Raw genomic sequence first — 19,482 nt, forward strand, 5'->3', positions numbered from 1 at the left:
TAAATGTTTAAAAATTTGAGGCTTCAGAATCATGGTTTCCCAAAAAGACCTGGGAAAATCCACAGTCTGACAAGGTAGCAGAGAATTCGATCAATGTCCATTTGATAATATGCTGTGAGCTCTTTGCGTTTGAGCTTGAACGCATCTGTCACCAGACCAGTCTCTGGGGTCCAAGGATCAGGGCTCAAACGAATCTTCACTGGTATTTCAAACTTCTCCAGATTAGCTGTAAGGAGAAATATTTTGAATACAAAACATAACTGTAACCATGTCACTAAAATGACAAGCAAAAGGAGAAATCATTCTCACAGACAAAAGCACGAGACATAAACGAAGTGCTCCTCTAAACCCCCGTGGTTAGCTTTGATAACCTGTGGGGTCACAAGCAGTGACAGGATCCACCAGTAACTGTTCTCCAGTTTCCACAGAAATACTGGAATAAAGCCCAGCTGTTCAGATATCTGTGCTCCCTAACTTCAGAAAAGCATCAGTGCATGGAGGTGACATCCTCAAAACATACACTACTGTACCAGCGTTATGGTACTCATCATCCGGAGACAAAAATCTTAAAATCCATACTATTTAAGCCTGAAAAAATAGGGGGGGTAGTTGTTTTTTCCCCGATAGTCCCAAATTGATGAAGGAAATTAAGTTCATGTGGCAGCTGGTCCCTGTCCTGAAACAGAACAGTGCTCTGCATGTTACACACTTAGCAAAAAACACTATCATTTGCAAGAGCTTCTGCTATGGTTTCAGATATAAGAGAAGAAAAACAACTTAGAAAACTAACCAACAGATGAGCAATAATGTCAACAAAACATCTATTTTCAAGTTAAATTTCAAAAATATACACAAATGCATAGTTATCCTGTGCAATCTGCCATTTTCAGATTGCAGAAGAGGTGCAGAAGGACATTGATGCTTCTCTGCAATGACTGTTTTGTGCTGTTTTGCAGTTGCTCAGTATCACAAAGAGAATGTGTATGAAAAACTTAACATTCCCAATGACCATTTAAAAAAACATTCTGTGCTCATAAGTGATAGCTTTATGAAAAACCTCAGTGATTAGGAACAGCCAAAAGCAAAAATAAGGCAGAAATTATTCTGAAGAACAAACTATCACTGTGCCACTGTTTCATTCTGCACCAGAACAGCCTAACAGACTATGACCAATTAGCATGAAAAAGATACAGCTGAGGGGGAAGTATAATCGACACCGAAAGTATCACAACCACCATTGTGACTGTCCACTGCCTCTCCCATACCAGAGCTCAGCAGAACCAACCTCAGCTGGCAGATGGCAGGGTTGGAACAAATCAGGCATTTCTTCACACACATGGCTGAACTGTGCAACTCTGCTACAGGATACGGTGGATACTGATACAGAACATTTGAGTAATTTTCAAGTGTGACAAAAGAGTTAATGGAAGGAAAAATCTACTGAAAGTTACTATCTGAAGAGATGCTGCTTTAGTTTTGGAAATCCCTCAGATGCAAGTAACTGGAAACCAGGAGAGCCCCTGTCTCCATGGGTTTATTTCAACTCTGCATCAGTATGTAGCACGTGAGACTGTGTGACACACAACACATGCCATGGATCTATAGGTAACACACATTATTTTTGGACCACCAGCTAAGGCCAAAAAGATACCTCAGGACATCTTCAAGAACACCAGACACACATACACCCATATATACAGGGAACTGAACTTGTTAAGTTTGTCCTGGTTTATATTCTTTCCTCAGCTATTGGCCACAGTAAGAGAAGTTCCATGAACCAAAATGATGCAACTCATGTTTCGTTGTTGGCGTCTTTTGGTATAAAAACTTCACTTCGTATAGGTTCTATGAAATATACACACTCTGGGAAATCTTTTTAGGGCCTATACTTACCTGTTTCACAGACACTGCAGTCCACAAGGTTGATAATATCTACCCAGCCACTCACCTGCCATGGCAGCCTCAGCTAGCACCTTCAGTACCTCCTTTTCCATCTCAGGACTGTTACAGATCTCTTCCCAGGTTCCTTTAAATCCTTTTTTTCGAGCTAGTTCTGCGAGCTCCTTTTGATTTGGCACAACAAATCCAATGACATAAGAATGGAAACTGCGGAGTACAATATACTTTAGTATGAATTTAGTAAAGTAAACAAGTCTTCAAAAATAACATTTCAAGTTGGGTGGGTTTGCACTTTCATACAGAGATATTGCTCTCAACAGCTGGCTTTTGTTCACCTGATAATATTTCTGAAATAGTACACAGGTTACCTTTACCTGCTTAAAAATAAGTAGAAAGAGAAGCTACTTACCTTACAGTAACTGGATTGCTTCAAGGTGTGCTGTCCATATGCATATTCCACTGTGTCTCATGCTCAAAGCTTTGGGAAGCAGTTCCCATACGGTGTCAATGCTCCCTGCCTCTCCTCATGTTTTGCATCCCGGTATGAAGACTGGTGTGCGGCTTCCCTACCTCAGTTTCCTCTCAACTGCAGAATCCAGTTACTGTAGAGGAGTAGAGGACTGCAGTGAAGAGGGGTTGGAGAGCAGGTTGTGGAATGAGCATATGCACAACACATCTCAAAGAATGCCTGCTTCTGTAAGGGAAGTGACTTCTCTTTCTCTTTTAAGTGATTGTCCATACGCTCACTCGACTGTTGGCAATCTTTGTCTGCTCCTGATATGCCCAGAACATATGAAGCTGTGATCTCAAAGTCTTTGGAAAACACTGAAGCACAGTTCACCTTGAAACAGGTATTCAAGATTTTTCAGATGGTGTACAGCTTAGGGAAAATGTGAACAGAGCCTCATATAGGAGCTCTACTCATTCTAACAAAGCCCTTCATAGAATCAGAGAGTTGAAAGCAAACTCAGATGATCACCTAATTAACTGACCTGCCCTGAAACAGTCAGATATATGTAACAGATGCTTGTCTAAATCTTTCTTAAACATGGGGTGAGTGCTACCATCACTGCTTCATTGCAAGCTCTTCCTGATGGCTATTCTTGACTCCTCCTCTCTGCAGCTTACCTCAGAATGGTCAGATGTTCCTCTCTTTTCCACAGAAGCCATTTATTTATTTACAGACTGTTACTTTTTTTCATTCTCACCTTTCTAGTCTTCCTTCCTCTTTTATGTTTATTTAGGAATTTAAGCAGTGCCCTTTCCTCCTAAATCATGTATCACAGACCTCTGCCCAGACATACCCATTTTTCTCCTGGACTCTTTTCAAGTAGTCCACCTTTTCAGAAGCACTACATATGAAAATCAGACTCTTTAATGCTTGGTAGAGCAAAAAGATCATTGTGCATCTTGTAGGCAATACATTTGCTATGCCATACCTTCTTATAACTGCATGGCACTTGTTGACTCATGTCAGCTCCAACAGGCTACCAGGTGGTGGCTCTGATCCTGGCCTTCTGCAGTTGAGGTGTAAGTATAATTTACAATTCCCCTCTTTAACCTGATTGTGTTTTCAAGCAAATCTCCATCTAGCCAAGCTTGCTCTGAATTCTAATCCTATCCTCCACTGTGGCTTTAGTTCTATCTCACCTTAGCTACCTACAGATTTATTAAATCTTTTCAACTCTCTCTTTCATCAGACAGATCATTAACGTAACATACAGAAACTTAACCCTGATATGGAGATTACTGTAGCTTATCCTTTAAGGTCTCCAAGATAATTTTAAAATACTAACTCTAAATATCCTTTTGGTTCCTGTACATTACAATTTTCTCCTTTGTTACTGACATGAATAATAATGGGCCTCTGACAGCAGTTGTGAAGACTGCATCAGAGTCGATTACAAACACAGGCTTCCCTGTCAGCATCATCACAAGCTCTGCCTACTGGTTGCCTTGAAACCATTTTCATTTTGCTCTTACTAAGAATGTACTTAAAGAATGATTTCAGATTAGTCTCAATATCATTACTGCTTGCAACTCACTTTCTGCTTTTGCCTTGGTCTGATTTTCTTCCCCATGCACACCCATGCTCTGCTCTGTACTGAACCCTTGTAACTTCATCTAGGCTCTCCTCTCTAATGTGTATGTATTGCATATGAAGGCATCCAGAACAAAGGACTCTGCCTCTTTCATGCCTGGTTCCTGTAGTCTTTTGACATGCTTAAGGTCAAGTCCAGCAGTATCACCGGTGTCTCCATGAATAAACAGTATACAGAAACAATCAGTTGACTGGATAAGCATTGAACTTTCTCATTCACCTAAAATTCAGCCTCTTGAGTAGAAGTATACTTGTTCTGGACAAGCAGGTTCATCCAACTGTGCTTTTTCCTGGAAAGAACACCACAGCTCCTGGAACGTGCAGCTTTTCATTCTGTTTCACGATGTTAAATCTTCACTTGTTACAGTTCAAATGCCAAAGCACTGTTTTGTCTCGAGAAGTATCCTGAAGAGTACATCTTCTCTCTAGAGCAGTTACTTCCCTCTCCACCACCGTTCCTTCTGCAGATCTTTTGCATTTGGTAGCTTTGCCAGTCTTGGAAGTCATCACAACAGCATGAAGGAAGAAATTTTCAGACTTTGGTCCCCAGGACCTCCTTAGCCATCCCTCCCATGCTAAAAGAATTTGCCAAAATGTCCGTCCTACTCTAGACATCCTCATTCCCTTGCTGTGCTTGAAATCCTACCCATGTACAGCTCTCAGACCTACGGTCAGACACATTTAGTGGCACTATACATCTGGTCCTTATCTCCTTAAGACTTCTGTTGAGAACTCCCTCAGGTGTTTTTTTACCACATTTGCTCATTTCTCAGGTAACTGAACTACTCATTTTCCCGAGGTGATGCTCAAGACCCACTTAATGCATCCTGGATGCATGAAGTGTTAATAAAGCAGTAGGAGTCTCCCCTGAAAGAACTCTAATCATGAGTTGATAAAGCAGTAGGAGTCTCCCCTGAAAGAACTCTAATCATGATTCCTTTCAGCAGACATTTTATTCCTTATCATACTGAATATTTATATATGAAGTCAATACAGCTTCTGAAGCACCAATATCATGCAAACAATTTTGATTCCCTATTGCCACGTTCAGAGGAGCTTTGCACCCCAAGATCTAAAATCAAATCACAGATATAACTCATTTATAAAAGTCTGCCCTCCTTGTCCTTTTGCATGGGGGAGGCAGAACAGCTACAAATGAAAGACTCCTCCTGCACAGGAGATCACCCAGGCAAAGTATAAGGAGAGACAGGATCTAAGAGGTCATAGGCACTGTTACAAAACTCTCTGAGCTCAGACTGCTGAAGTGAGCATATACCCACAATGAAATGTGCATATGGACAATCAATCAGGGAATCTGTATGATGTGGCTACTTATGCCACATTACACACAATAGCCTGGAGAAGAAATACAGCAGCAGCAAAACCAATCTAGAATGTCTTGTCTTGTTTGTCCTTGATCTTGTTTGGACTCTTGTTTGTAAATTACCTTTAAAAATTGCTCATAGGTTTTCCTGTTTTTAAATAATGGTCAAGACAGTCTATCAGAGTCAAGTGTCTCTCTGACAAGTGCATTTTAGCTTCCAATGTTATTTTGACCTGGCAAAATTAATACAAAATTTGATAGTACGAGGCCAATAGTGAACTTCAATCCTAGAAGAACAGAAATCACCACCTGTAGGAAGCTCCCTCTCCATAGACTACAGAGGGTGCTTCGAAAAGGCACATAACTTCAGGCAGTCAAAGCAATCAAACATGAGACTCACTCAACAGGTCCAAACCACAAATAAAGATTAATATAAGGGAAATTTTCTCAGCAATGGTTTGCCCAATGCATGTTAGCCTACTGATCCCAAACTGTCAGGACTGAAGTTACAGCATGACTACCATCAGTCAACACAAACCACCCAAGAACTACAGAGAACCAGGAGAACAACCCAAAAGTTAATTTTTTATTTATTACCACTGAGCAATTCTCTGATATGCTTCTCCTGGCTTCTATCGAAAGTGGGGCTTTTTTTGCCATACTGGAAATCAGAATATTTCTGATAATTCAAAAGCTCCAAAATGATTTTTCAAACATCAAAACATCAAAGAAAACAAAGACAACCTGAAGTATATTTATATGTGTAAGTCTCTATTATGCATAGGCAAGAAATTGTAGAAATACAAACTTAAGACATGCTTGAGCCCTTGTATGCCTCATTTATTAGTGCACACAGAAAGCAAAGAGAAAGGTCATTTGATCATCATTTATTAATTGTGTGTCTGCATAGTATTTAGAGTGTTTTAAGCTTCAAGGCTTCTGCTGGTGTATGCAGGGGTTAAAGAAAAGTAATTTTAACTTGCAAGCCAGCTTCTGGGCTGTTGGTGATTTTTTCTACCACCTTCCTCTGAAGTACCACAGTACTTCCTCTGAAGGACAGATTGCAACTAAATACAGCAACAAACAAGGTGTCCTAAGGCTTCTATAGGTAATAATCTCTAAAGTGCTTGAGTGATGTCCATTATTAATGCAGCCAGAACTCAGCTGCTTTTCAGATTGGGGAAGAGGGAATGAAAAGACTCATTATTGGCATTTCCAGCAAATAATGAAAACAAATGAGAAAAAAAATAAAACCCACAGATTTCAGATGTTTCGGTTTTGATAAGGTTATTATTCCATTGTATTATATGTTAACTCTTTTTCCAATTGATTAAAAAAATGTCACACAATGAGTGGCAAAAATTTTTGCTTATGGCTTCAATAGGACAGACAAAGAACAGAGCAGTAAAAAAGTATCAGCTGCCTCTTACCTGCTTGCATAGACACAAATATTATCTACCAGTGGGAGATTCTTCAGAGCTGCTTCTACTTTGCCAAGAGAAACATATTCTCCTGCCTGCAGTTTTACAAGATCTTTTTTGCGATCTATTGAGGAAAAAAGGAATTAAACTTTAATTACAGAACAGAAAACTTTTAGACAACGATTTTAGATTTTTCTGAAATGCATCTATAAATACCAAAAGATAAGCTGACTTATGTTTGGTGAATGTACCAGAAACATTTAAAGTCAGGTTTCCAGACTCTGTATTTTATCAATCCATTGTTCACACCAAAACAAAAGACACTACAATTCCATGCATTTTCTGCCTTTAGAACAGCATTTCCTACATGACAGCACCATCATGTGCATGGAAGACAACTAGGATTATGCAAAAGCCAGTATTAGCTAGGAGCACATATTTTGTACTGTCTGGTACGGACACTCAAGGCAGAAAATGCACCACCTGGTGACATTTTCTTATTTATTTCAGGCTAAATCCATATATAAAGAGCAACTGTCCAGTTGTTACTTGAAAAACAACAACGGGAACCAAAAGTTAAGGCAAAAATAACTGAATCTTATTGTACATAGCCCAAAGAAGACAAAGGTGAGGACAGGGCCTTACCCCCAAGGTGTGGTGGCAGCACCTCTCCTTCACCATGTACTGTTGTGCTGCTTTGTTGACCAGGCCAGGGGGTTTGTAGCTGTCTGACCTACCTGACCAGTGCAAGACAACTGCAATGGAACCTAAGATTTTTCTGCTATAATAAACCAAGTGAGCTTTGTTTTTCAGGATTAAAAGCTCCCTGAATCACCTACTGATTTTAAGAGACTCCTGGTCATTTATAAAGCACCTAATTTTGCACCTACAGGTGTCAAAAAACTATGAGCCTATCACTGGCTTATGTACTAACACCTTTATCTCAGTATATTTTGCCCTGGTTCCTATATGATATAAGGATATTCTTATTAAAGAATGCCAAGATTTAAAAAAAGCTTATTTAATTCCTGAGCATGTATTACCCCAAGAGCCTTTTCACCAATCAAATTCCACACTTACATAATTATATAATCTCAGGCAGCTTATCTACTGAATTAGCTTATAGTTAATTTTCTAATAACTACCCTGTCTCACTAATATATGGAGTCACTGTTAAGACTGTTTCAAAAGTAACCAAAAAACAACTTCTAAAACACACAAACAAGCCTCCATTAACATATCAGAACCTCCCTGGGATAAATGGGAGGGCTTTAGACTGCATGCCAAGATATGGAGATTTTTTTGTTGTTAATTACTGTATTTAGTAGCCCTGAAAAATGTGAGTATATATACACATATGTTCACCTGAATTTAACTCACCAATAATTTTTAGACACCCATCATGATGAAACTCTCCAATGTCTCCAGTATGGAGCCACCTCTGCCCATTCTCATCAACAGTGAAATCTTTTTTGGTTCGTGCTTCATTTTTGTAGTAGCCTGCAGTCACATTCTGCCCTCCAATAAGGATCTCACCTCTAGGATATGGTTTGTCAGTGTTGTAATAGCCACCTAAAACAATGGTTTTTTTAGTTAGCAAGAATTAAAACATATTACAAAGAAAAAATTCCTACTATTTTTACTATCTCAATATAGAACTAAACACTGTAGTAAGTCCTTAGCCAAAGATACCACTTGCCTAAATAGTTCATTAAAAGAGGAAATGGTTCCAATTCTTTTCAGCATTTAAACAGCTGTTAAACAGGTGTGTTTAACAAACAGTGATGTTCACACACATGCAGAGGCAAATGCCACCTCTGTGCAATCTTTCTGCCACCCTCTAACACCCTCTATCAGTTCTACACAGGTTCAAATAAAAAAAAAAATAAATAATTTTGACTCACATTTTAGGAAAGAAAAAACCTATAAGGTTTCCCTCTAGCCTAAACCAGCCTTAAGTATTACGTATTTCTACTCTACAATACATAAAAGCCTACAGTGAAAGGAAATCACCTAAATGTATTTCAAACTTTATTATATATATTTTATATAGCATTCATTAAGCTTCCACACTACGTGTCAATTTTTTAATGATTTTACTAATAATATTATAAAGATTATTTTAAAATATTTCTTAGTGGCAACTTAAGGTATCATACACACACTTCAGCTGAAGTTTCCTGAATCCAGCACCTCTAAGGCACAACACACAACCTGCATGAACACTGATCTAAATCAGGAAGAGGTACAGTGCTGTATGCATTTATATAATGTACATATACAAATAAGGTGACTGGAGTAAAAGAATAGTATAGTCAAAGAGAATCATAACACTACCAAGTCAAAATCCCACCTGCATTGACAGCCTCTGTCTAAGTATTTCAAAGTTTAAAAACCACTGAGGAATTTATTTTACCTTTCTTCTCCCCAAGAGCAAGATTTATAGGCAAGAGTAGCATTTAAAATCTAAATAGCCAAGAAATAGTCTTCTAATTACTACTACTGAGCAAGGCCCAATAAAAAAAATACAGTTCTTACAAACATACTTACATACAAACTTCAATTTAATCACATACAGGAATTCTCACCTTCTTCCCAGTTCATTAACTTTATTTCACAACAGACCAAGGGTGCTCCCACTCTTCCTGTAGTGTAGTCCCAAACTAGAATTTTAAAAAGAGCATTTTTCAGAAAAACATTTAAACAAAACTGATTAGAAAGAAAAAGCTCTTTTTTTGTCATGCATCTTATTTAGTGAGAATTAACTGCTATTTATTTTGAAACTTTAATTCATAGAACAGAACTTACAAGAAAAACAATGGATTTATCAAGGTAATGCAGGTAAAATTCTTATCATGCCAAGAGAGTAGATGGACTGTATTTACAGACATCCTCAGTTACTAAAAGGCAACTGAAACCATTGGGTTCTATTATATGAAATTAGAATCTGGTGCAGGCTTTTGCTTTCCATTTTCTATTTTCCTAACATCTCAATATACTCACCAAAATTTGAAAAAAATTATTCAGTTCAACTGGTAAGTGCAACAACGCCACGATCCCATTCACGTTTTTATGGGTTGCTCCATCGCAAACGAGAACATTCATTTTATATGCAGGTCACCAGCTTTAGCACGACGTGCCAAAATTAGTGCTCCTGCTGTTTCATACATTTGTAACAAGTAATTCCCAGGATTCCCCAATCGTGCCTGGTGGCAGGCACACACCAGAGGAACAGGCCATCAAAGACGGCACGTGCAGGACGCTCAGCACGGACCAGAGCACACAGTGGGATTCACGGACACCAACCTTCCGTGATGGTTCCGGCTCCGGCCGATTCCGTCAGCCCGTACCCCTGTCCCACAGGGCAGCAGAAACAGATGTTCATGAACCGCTGCGTTGCTGCTGAGAGGGGAGCTCCTCCACAAAGCAGGATGCGGATTTTCCCACCTAGCAGCATTCGGACTTTCCGGAAGATAAGGCTGAAATGCAAAGATAAGAATATATATTTGCTGCTTAAAACCAAAATGAGACAATACCTAATTTTGTATCTGAACTGTAAGTTTCCACCATCTTCAAAAACACTTCTAAGGCATTCAAGGAAAATCCTGAAGGAGCAGCACACTGAAGTTTTCAAAAAGCTTTCTAAGCTTGTTTCCACATTCTAATTTAAAGAGGGGTTAAGTGTCTGAGAACAAAGATTGAATGAGACAGCAAAGTTCTGTGATTTTCTCCTAAAAATAATTCAAGTACACTGTATAAATTTTGGAACATTATCCTTTAGTCTCACTGAAGCTGGGAGTTAGACTCAGTGATCCTTGTGGGTTCCTTCCAACTTGAGATATTCTGTGACTCCCTTCTGTGAAAATGTGAAGTCTACAGTTTTCTATAGGAATAGAATTCTCATCTTACCCAAGAATTATATAAATCTATTATTAAATTCCTGATGAAAATAATGCAATAAATGTAAATTTCCAATCAGTTTACAGTTAAATAACACTCACTTGAATTATATCAATAAATATTTAAATCCATCACACAAACTACTGATTTGTTGTTTCAACTGACACTTATTTAGACTTCCTCATGTTCAGAGTGTCAACAATAAAGTGAAGAAAAGCACAAAAAAAAAAAAATCAGATACTGCTCATGCGGTAAGACTTTGATAAGTGATTTTCTGGTGCCATTACAAATAAAGTTCACATTACCTGTCGCAGAGTGGGGTAGTGTAACCTTTGGAAATCTGTTCCATTTTGTAATTGTAGGCCAATATAAACAGATTCCGCTGGAAACTCGTCATTTCATTCACTTTATTCATGACATTTTTGTAGATCCGATCCATAATTTCCTAGTTACATAAAAAGATTAACTTTAACTCAAAGAAACAGAAAAAGAAAACATGATCTAGAAATTAAAGTACATTTCAGGTGACAACCAACTCCCAGGTTCCCTCCTCTTCCATTGCTAAGAGATACCAAGATGATCATAGAAAGGAGGAAAGCAAATGTCTGGGCAGGAGCACTAGTTAAACCCCAAGCTGCCTGCTGCCAACTCTGTTTATTCCATTCATTCACTATGATGATCAATAAATTACTAATTGAGTGGGAATCTAATCCCTATAGCTATTCTAACTTTGAAAAACGCTGTCACTCCTGTGATGATATCCCCAACATAAAAATACCAAAATTATTTTAAGCTAGTTTATCATCAAAGGATCTACCTTTTTTACTTAAATGGTCATTGCATTGATTTTGTTGTTAAAAACTGAATTATGAATCCACATTTAAAAACAATTTTTAGAATTATTTATCCTTCAGTTACTTACCGGGACAGCTGCCATTAGGGTTGGCTTAAGTGTAGTAACATCACCTTTGCTTCCTTTCTTTATTTTAGAGGACTAAAGTGAAGAACAAATTTACTAGCAGACATATTCAAGATTTTTAACATGAGAAACAAAATGACATATCTTTCAAAACAATAATTTTTATTTAAATTATATTCTAACAATTAAAGCTAGTCCAGAGTATCAGCCATAATCCCCAACACCCTGTTTCATGAACTGTAGAAATGAAGATTTGTTGTACTGTTTGTTTAAGAAATATTATAGAGATCTGAGTAATTTTTTTTTTTAATTTCTTTTTTTTTTATATATATCCTCTAAAGACTTACATCTACAACATACCTGGTCAGCCAATGTCTGAGGTGAGGAGTAACCGATGCGGCACCCATGAGACAGACACACGAGTTCAGCACTCAGCTCCAGAACATGGGCAAGAGGCAAGTAGCCAATATAGATGTCTTTTTCCCTGTGAAGAATTTGTGAAAGACAGGTTTATGCTGTACCACTAGAATCCTCAGATGAATCATTAAGCAAGATTTTCTCAGAGTTTACCACAGAAGTAGAGAAAGCAGGAAAATGCCTTTGAGCTTGAGAACATATTTCAAATGATATGGGTTTTGTTTCACAAGTCCTGTACTATGTACTGTAAGTTTAAGGCATGAACAAAGGGAGATGTTTACTCATCCCAAGATGATTACTGGTGTGTTATGGTTGCAAAGGCAACTCTGTGGACAAGATCACAAACTGCACCAAACAGAAAGAAACCACAGAATTTAAACACTAACCAAGGGAAGTACTGCTTAGGGGAGCTTTCAACCACTCAAGTGCAAGGCGGCCTCACAGGCTTTTGTGTCCCAGTCTTACCCACATAGAGAAGACGAGAGAACAAACAGCACATGAAGTAGCCGTGTCATTTAGTGCAGTACTGGAAGATCCTCAGACATCAGTACATAGTATGATGTGTCACAGACATAGCTATGTTTATTTTTTCCACAGTAATTAATCTAAAATTATATTCAACTACATGACTTCTTTATTTGCTGGTAAGCAATGGTTGGTACGTACCCCAGGTTTGGAATCCTCTCAGCCATTCCAGTTATCCCAGCAATTATGTTGCAATGGGAGATCATGACTCCTTTGGGAATTCCTGTGGAACCACTTGTGTACATGATCACTGCGATATCCGAGGGCACAGGCCTGGACGGCTGTTTGTGTCCTGCAATTTGTGTTAAAAAAAGAGAACGTACAACATGTGGAGAGGTTCTCAGGCTGGGAGATCTGATACACTAACATATTCCAGCAGTCACTGCAATACAGCACCACATGACTCTTGCCACCACATTTTGCTTAAAAAGATTGTGGTCCAGCTCAAACGCCTTCACAAAGAGTAGGAACTTTGCATTAGCTGAGCAATACTTTGAGGGACTGTCCTAGTCTGCCAGGACAACGCTTTTCCTATTATGTTTCTGCTATTCCAGCAGTAGAAAGAAAATTGAGCAGAACTTTGGCTTCTCAAAAATGTCACTGAGCATTTTCCCCTCGGGCAGGTTTGCTGCCCTGGTTCCACACTGCTGCAGGGTCCATCCCCTCTGTGCAAAGCTCCTTTCTCACATGCTCCCTGGCAGGGAACACACTGCCTCATTTGCAACACCTGCAGCAAGGCACTGCTGAGCCAGTGTGAGGTCCAATTCCTATACATATTTAAAAGAAGTTCAACAGCTCTAATTGGATTAAAGTGCTTTTTAAATGCTTGCACTGAGAGCAAAAAAATACAAAAACAATTGTGTTTACTCAGAGGAAAAACTGCATAATGCACAATGCATGTGGTACAATGAGCACAGTGAATGAGAAGCATGAAAGCATATTTAATCATTTCCCACTCACTGAATCCTGCCTATCCCGCACAATGAACACCACAGAGGAAGAAAATATAAGAAACAGCTCATCTACTTAATATTAATTGGACATGCTTGACCATAAACAATTCATGATAGTATTTCACAGTTTATGAATGCTTAACTTGACAAAGATAAATGTTCCTTTATTGTAGTGTAGAGTATGTGATATTTAAAAGACTGAAGAAAGAAGGATTAGACACTGTTTTTACACTGCACACAGATTAACAGATCTCAAGGAGCTAATGAATTACCACAGACATAATTTTTCTGTTGGTGTTGTATGAAACAGTTTTAATAGTACATAAAACTGGTACATCAAAAAGGGAAAACCATCTTTTAAGGAAATTGAGAGATAATGATGCTGGGAGCAAACCTGCCATTCCCCTGAACATCAAGAGCAGACAGATTAACCACCCTCCCTACTTCTCAAATACAATCCAATATTCATGTGCCTTCAGTAGTCAAGAGATTCTGAGAACACAAAGGATAAGGACAGAAGAAAGCAACTACTGAATATAATTAAATCTTGAGATACTAAGTTGGCAGGTCTTCAGAGCCAAGAATAAATATTTCTCATGTTAATAGTTAAAAAACCTTAGAAAATTCAGAATTTTAGTTCTAAAAATGTGACAGATTAGAAATAGATTTCAATGCATTTACATAGTAAATTGATACTTTCATATATGTAGTAAGTGACCAAGTTCTATCAGATTCAACTGGCTATTTTACATTTTTCTATCTGTGAATTTTACAAAACTTAATAGTAACAAACCACTGATTTCTTTTGTCATAAAATGCGCAATGGTTTTGTGTGCCCTGAAAAACCTGGTTTTAATATGTCTGATCAGAAGAATGCTTTCTGAGTTTCTATCCTGGACTAAATGCTTATCCAAAAAAATTATCCTTCAACATGTGACACTTGATTGTGGAGAAGGCATTTTCACTAAAAGTATCTTCCTCTGTTGAAAAACAAAACAAACTACACTCCAAAAACCAACCACAGCCATACAAAAAGAAAAACCCACATATTTTATTCAAAGAAAAGGTAGATAAGAAAAGGTTAATCACTGCATAATTTTGAGATCTGCAATTTCCCCAGGTTTACTCAACAGAGTCAGGGTAGGACAACAAATGAAATGGTCCAAACAGAAAGAAGAGAACCTACCAGCATCTGCCTTGGCCCCCATGGCTTGCACAGATGCCATCGTGTGAACAATGACACCCTTGGGAAACTCTGACCACATTGTTGGTTTGCCATCCACTGTTATAATGTGTCGTAGCAGTGGAACTTGAGATACAATTTCCTGTGGAAATAAAAATGTATTCAAAAACTAAAAATGAGGATTATGCCAACAAGAAAAAAAAAAAAAACAAACAAGAACCCAAACCCCCACACTATCTACTGTATACTTTTTAAAAAGCATTGACATAAAATCTCAGAATTTTAAATATCAGAGGATAAACCTGTTGAGCTCAAATAGCTGCAAACTTTCCACTTACAAGTCCAGAAGCTTCTCCAACCATTTACTGATTTGTGTCTTATTTCATGAAAACCCCACAAATAAGACTGCAATGATTTGTAGAGATAATTGACTTTTCACATCTATAGAACACTGAGAGAAACTGATGATACTGAGCTCACAATAATTCTTAGGTTGTCCCTTGGTAACTACGTTACTTAAAATAAGCAACAGCTAGCAAAAATATGGAAAATCATTAATTAAGCATTTGAAGCAAAATGGCAGTCCTAAAACATTTATCAGTGTTCTAGTGGAAGAAGAGATGATCATTACCTCTAGCAGAACAAATGCATTCTCTTACTGCAAGTTGAAATAAGTGTGCATTGTATATATACTGTCATTGTAGAACCTTTTCAAAAGTTTGGGTCATTCTCATTCAATTTCCAGCAACAGCACAGTATTCCATTAAATTCCTTTATCTGAAAGGCCCCATTTCCACCAAAACACATAATGATGAAACTCATTCAGATTAATTGTTCTACTTGGGTATTCCAACTGGGTTAGCAAGTCACAAAAGTTTTTTGACCATTCTAATGTTTAGTAAGCTTTCCCCCCACACAGAAAAACAGCTCTAACCCTTCAATCAGCCATCTTTAGATTTAAAAGCCATTCTCTGCTGGGAGAACATCCAGCAATAAGCCAGGAGGGTGATCACATTTAGCTCTTCATACACAGTGTATACATTTTTCTGTTCTTCCCATTGTTAGATTTATAGGCACTAAATCCACTCAGAAACCATGGCAGTTTCTTGTAAAGGTGTTCCAGGCAGCACTGCAGGTCTTCTATACTGCAAATTGCTCATCCCATTCTCCAGAGTCACTGAGGAGCCTAAAACCCACTGAAAGCAAACTATCACTTTTTTTGTACATAAACCTTATTCCAAAAGCATCTGCCTTATAGAAAGGCAATAAATCATTGTTCTGTACAATGGAACCAGGTCATTTAACGATAATGAACAGACACACTGGAAAGAAATAGACAAAGAACAGTTTGCTGACCTTCAGTTTTGTTTGCATCAATTCTTTACTAGTGATGATGGTGGTCACCTCCGTTTCATTCAGCCCATGTACTATTGCCGGGCCCCCCAGGGTGGCGTACAGAGTGACAACTGAAACACAGAATGGGGGGAAATGCTGAATCTCCCTGTCACATTTTCAGTTCCAGTTTACAATAAAGGACTGAGATCAATTCATTCCAAGTTATGTGACAGTAAAAATATTTGTCAACTCAGAAAGGTGGGACAATTTTGTACTTAAAAAAACTCCGACCACATGGATTTAAATGCAGCACGATTTTCAGTTACTCCCAGAACAAATAAAGAACTACCATTGTCTATATGACTGTTTACTATTTTTCAAGTTCTAATTAGGGGTTCCAAAACCACATCACCCTATGCAATTCTCCTAGATCTTACCAACTGAAAAGAAGCAAATGTTCTCAGTTTAACCATTGTGCAGCAGTCCTCTTGCACACAGGAAAGAAACAGCTTTCACTCATGTGACTTCTCTTTTCAGAATTCACATACTCTGTTACTAATCTTTTACAACTGGCTACTAATAAATTATTACAACATAGCAAAATGTGTCATGAGCAGATGAATTCTCACACTCAGTAATAAATCCATGGCTATCCGATTCGCCCATCTATTTGAAACAACGTCATGTCAGAAAGGTTTAATCATCACCATCACTAGAAATTAAACTGAAATCATGAGAATCATACAGAACAGCAAAGAAAATATTTTAAGAATTGACTATAAGAAACACCATTTCTTCTATTTAAGGACAGTTCATTAGTAACAAATGTGTTAAAAAATTATTTCCTATTAACAACTTTTAAGAACATATTTCGTTTCCTGTCACTTTAATGGGAACTGAATGAGAACAGAAGAGACTGGTGAAGAAAAAGGCAGCTCAAAAAGAAAGAGAGGTATTGGTCTCAAAAAAATCATAATTTCCTATTTTCCAAGCAGAACACAAAACATGGGTATCTCATAGAAGTTATAAGGTCAGTAAACACAACCAATAGTTACAACATCCATGCTGGAAGTTTTGTCACATCAGGTATCTGAATCACTTTTGTATTTTAGTCTGTATTTAGCTGAATATTTAAACAACATAATTATGAAAACAAGACACCCTACTGTATCTTAGGACTGTAACTCTACTGTGCTCACTGCAGCAAGGATAAAAAAATTAAAGTTCTGTTGTATTTTAAGGTTTGAAATCCAAGGAGTTACTAACCCAGCACAGCATACCAAGGAAGAACTCAAAAGCAGTTTTCTTACACAGAAAAGTAAATAGTTGACCTCTACTTATTTTTTCCTTGTTAAAACAGTCCATCATAGTTCAGAACTGTTGCAGGGCAAATGCACATGCACTATGTTTTCTTTAATTTGGTGGGAGCAAAGTCCAGAAGAGTGCCTCTACTAGTTCCCACGAGCTCTCTCTACTTACTGCAGTGACCCCTGTTATATAAACATCTCATAGAAATTCAGCTTCCCTGAGCCAACAAGCAGAACCGACACGCCGCCCAGAAGGAAAAGGATCATCTCTGAAATAACCATGTATGTAGTTACTCATCTGCAAATAAGTACATTAAGACACTTAGAGCTATATGACAGAGCCAGAGACACCATTTATATGACGGTGCACTTATGTCATGGAGAGAATAAAATTGAGCAATGACTCTGATCTCTGAAATTCTCACTTCTCCACACTGGCACCCAAAACTTTTTCAGGCAAATCTGAAAGTTTTGGTAAATTTTTTTTCTCTCCCTGTTCTCTTGAAAACACATCAAGAAGGGATTATCTTGTGTTCACCTTTACACATTCAGTAGTAGAAGTGAGCCTTTGTTATCTGACCTTCTGCTAGGAATGCTGCTCTAAAAGTCTAAAAAGAGAAACCCCAACACTACTAAATTTGCCAGCTCATATACAAGGACAAAGCCTTGCCCTAAAGAAACAAATTAACTACTGCAATTTATTTCAATGTAACTCAAATGTTAAACTGAGTATTTCAACATCCATCATACATCAAAATTAAAAAGCAAAATACACATTTAAAGGCTTCAACCAAATAAATTCTGACAAGACCACTTCTGCTCAAGTTTTAGGAAGGTATGATTGAAAAATAAAACCTAAGGTCTCCTATTTTGTTATCTGCCTACACTGGTGAAGAGCTGTTCACATAGATGGAGAGGAGGTACTCTGGAAGAAAATCTGTTTTCATGTTATACTGCTTTTCGCATTTTTGAACTAGCAGTCCCACTCTGCCTCCTCAAATACAAGACTTAGATAGCCTCAAACAATTCACATTTAAAACCAAGCATTTCTAATCATAAAATTGCTTGCTTGTGCAAGTAATCCAAAACAAAAATTACTTTCCCCATTTTAATTCTGTAGTGCAAAAGGCATTCTCTCCAACAGAAGGTATGAAACAGATGAACCTGCTCTCTTGGCATCAGTTCTGGGCCCACACCATCAGATTTCATACACTTCACGTTCAGAAAGAATGTCACAGCACTACCAGAGCAGTTAGCTGTAAAACAAAAAATACTAAGTCGTTTAGCAACGTCTTGCCACACTACTACTTCAAGACCATCTGAATTTTCTAATTCATTCAGCAAACTGACCGTGGATACTGCACAACACTCTCATCGTCTGCCAACACACAAGTCAGCCAAGTTCACATCAGACGACGCACAGCTCAGATGCCGAATACCACGTCAGACAGTGTGCTGGAGCACGTTGCAACAAGGGGATTTAAAACATTAATCCAACAAAACCAAAAACATATGCATTCCATTCTGCTCACAGCATCCATCCCCTATCTCAGATTTCACCCCCCCCCCCTCAAATTACGAAATCTTCCTAGGATTTGTAAATGCACTTCACTACCAAAGGGAAAAAATGATACAAGCCTTTGAATTTTATTTATTTACAAGACTTTGAATGTTTTATTTATTACACAAGCCTATTAATTTTAAGTTCTTGAATTTTATTGAATTTATTCAAAGGCTTTTATAATCAAGCCTTTGAATTTATATATATAGTCACCAGGAATCTGATAGATCCCAAAAGTGATAAAAGGGAACTGGCATGGTGTATTACGAAACGTGTAATTTAAAAGCAACACAGGCATCTTATCTGAGAATAGCCTATGCAGGTCTCTGCTCTGACAGACAGGCCAGCAGCATTTACTCACCGAAGAAAGAATCAAAAACATCACCAAATTTAGGTTGGAAGGTACCTAGGAAGATCACCTGCACACACCATTCACTACAGCAGAGTGTTCAGAGCCATGGCCAGTCTGGTTTTTACACATCTCCAAGGATGGAGATCTCACAACTATTCTAGGTCCCTGTTCTGATACTGAACCACCCTCAAAATGAAGAGGTTTGCCCTAATATCTAATCAAGTTTTCCTGCCATTCAACTAGTATCTGTCACCTCCAGTCTCATCAAAACACACCTTTGAGCAG

At 38.0% G+C, this 19,482-nt stretch overlaps 1 protein-coding gene across 1 annotated transcript in view; it reads right to left on the reverse strand.

The window, feature by feature from the left end:
- Positions 1-71: 71 nt before the first annotated feature.
- ACSL3 (acyl-CoA synthetase long chain family member 3) overlaps positions 72-19,482 on the reverse strand; it is a gene marked incomplete at its 3' end in the record, with an annotated part of 47,477 nt that continues 28,066 nt past the window's right edge. Inside the window, exons 5-16 of the mRNA XM_027751242.2 lie at positions 15,999-16,108; positions 14,646-14,784; positions 12,648-12,798; positions 11,925-12,048; positions 11,568-11,639; positions 10,951-11,090; positions 10,052-10,224; positions 9,334-9,408; positions 8,126-8,317; positions 6,755-6,869; positions 1,949-2,106; positions 72-226 (exon numbers count right to left, since the gene is read on the reverse strand). Coding sequence (XP_027607043.2) covers positions 72-226; positions 1,949-2,106; positions 6,755-6,869; positions 8,126-8,317; positions 9,334-9,408; positions 10,052-10,224; positions 10,951-11,090; positions 11,568-11,639; positions 11,925-12,048; positions 12,648-12,798; positions 14,646-14,784; positions 15,999-16,108 — 1,604 coding nt within the window. The remainder of the gene's footprint in view (positions 227-1,948; positions 2,107-6,754; positions 6,870-8,125; positions 8,318-9,333; positions 9,409-10,051; positions 10,225-10,950; positions 11,091-11,567; positions 11,640-11,924; positions 12,049-12,647; positions 12,799-14,645; positions 14,785-15,998; positions 16,109-19,482) is intronic.

This window comes from Pipra filicauda, unplaced genomic scaffold (assembly GCF_003945595.2).
Source record: "Pipra filicauda isolate LSUMZ 115617 unplaced genomic scaffold, ASM394559v2 scaffold505_size606005_pilon, whole genome shotgun sequence".
NCBI lineage: Eukaryota > Metazoa > Chordata > Aves > Passeriformes > Pipridae > Pipra > Pipra filicauda.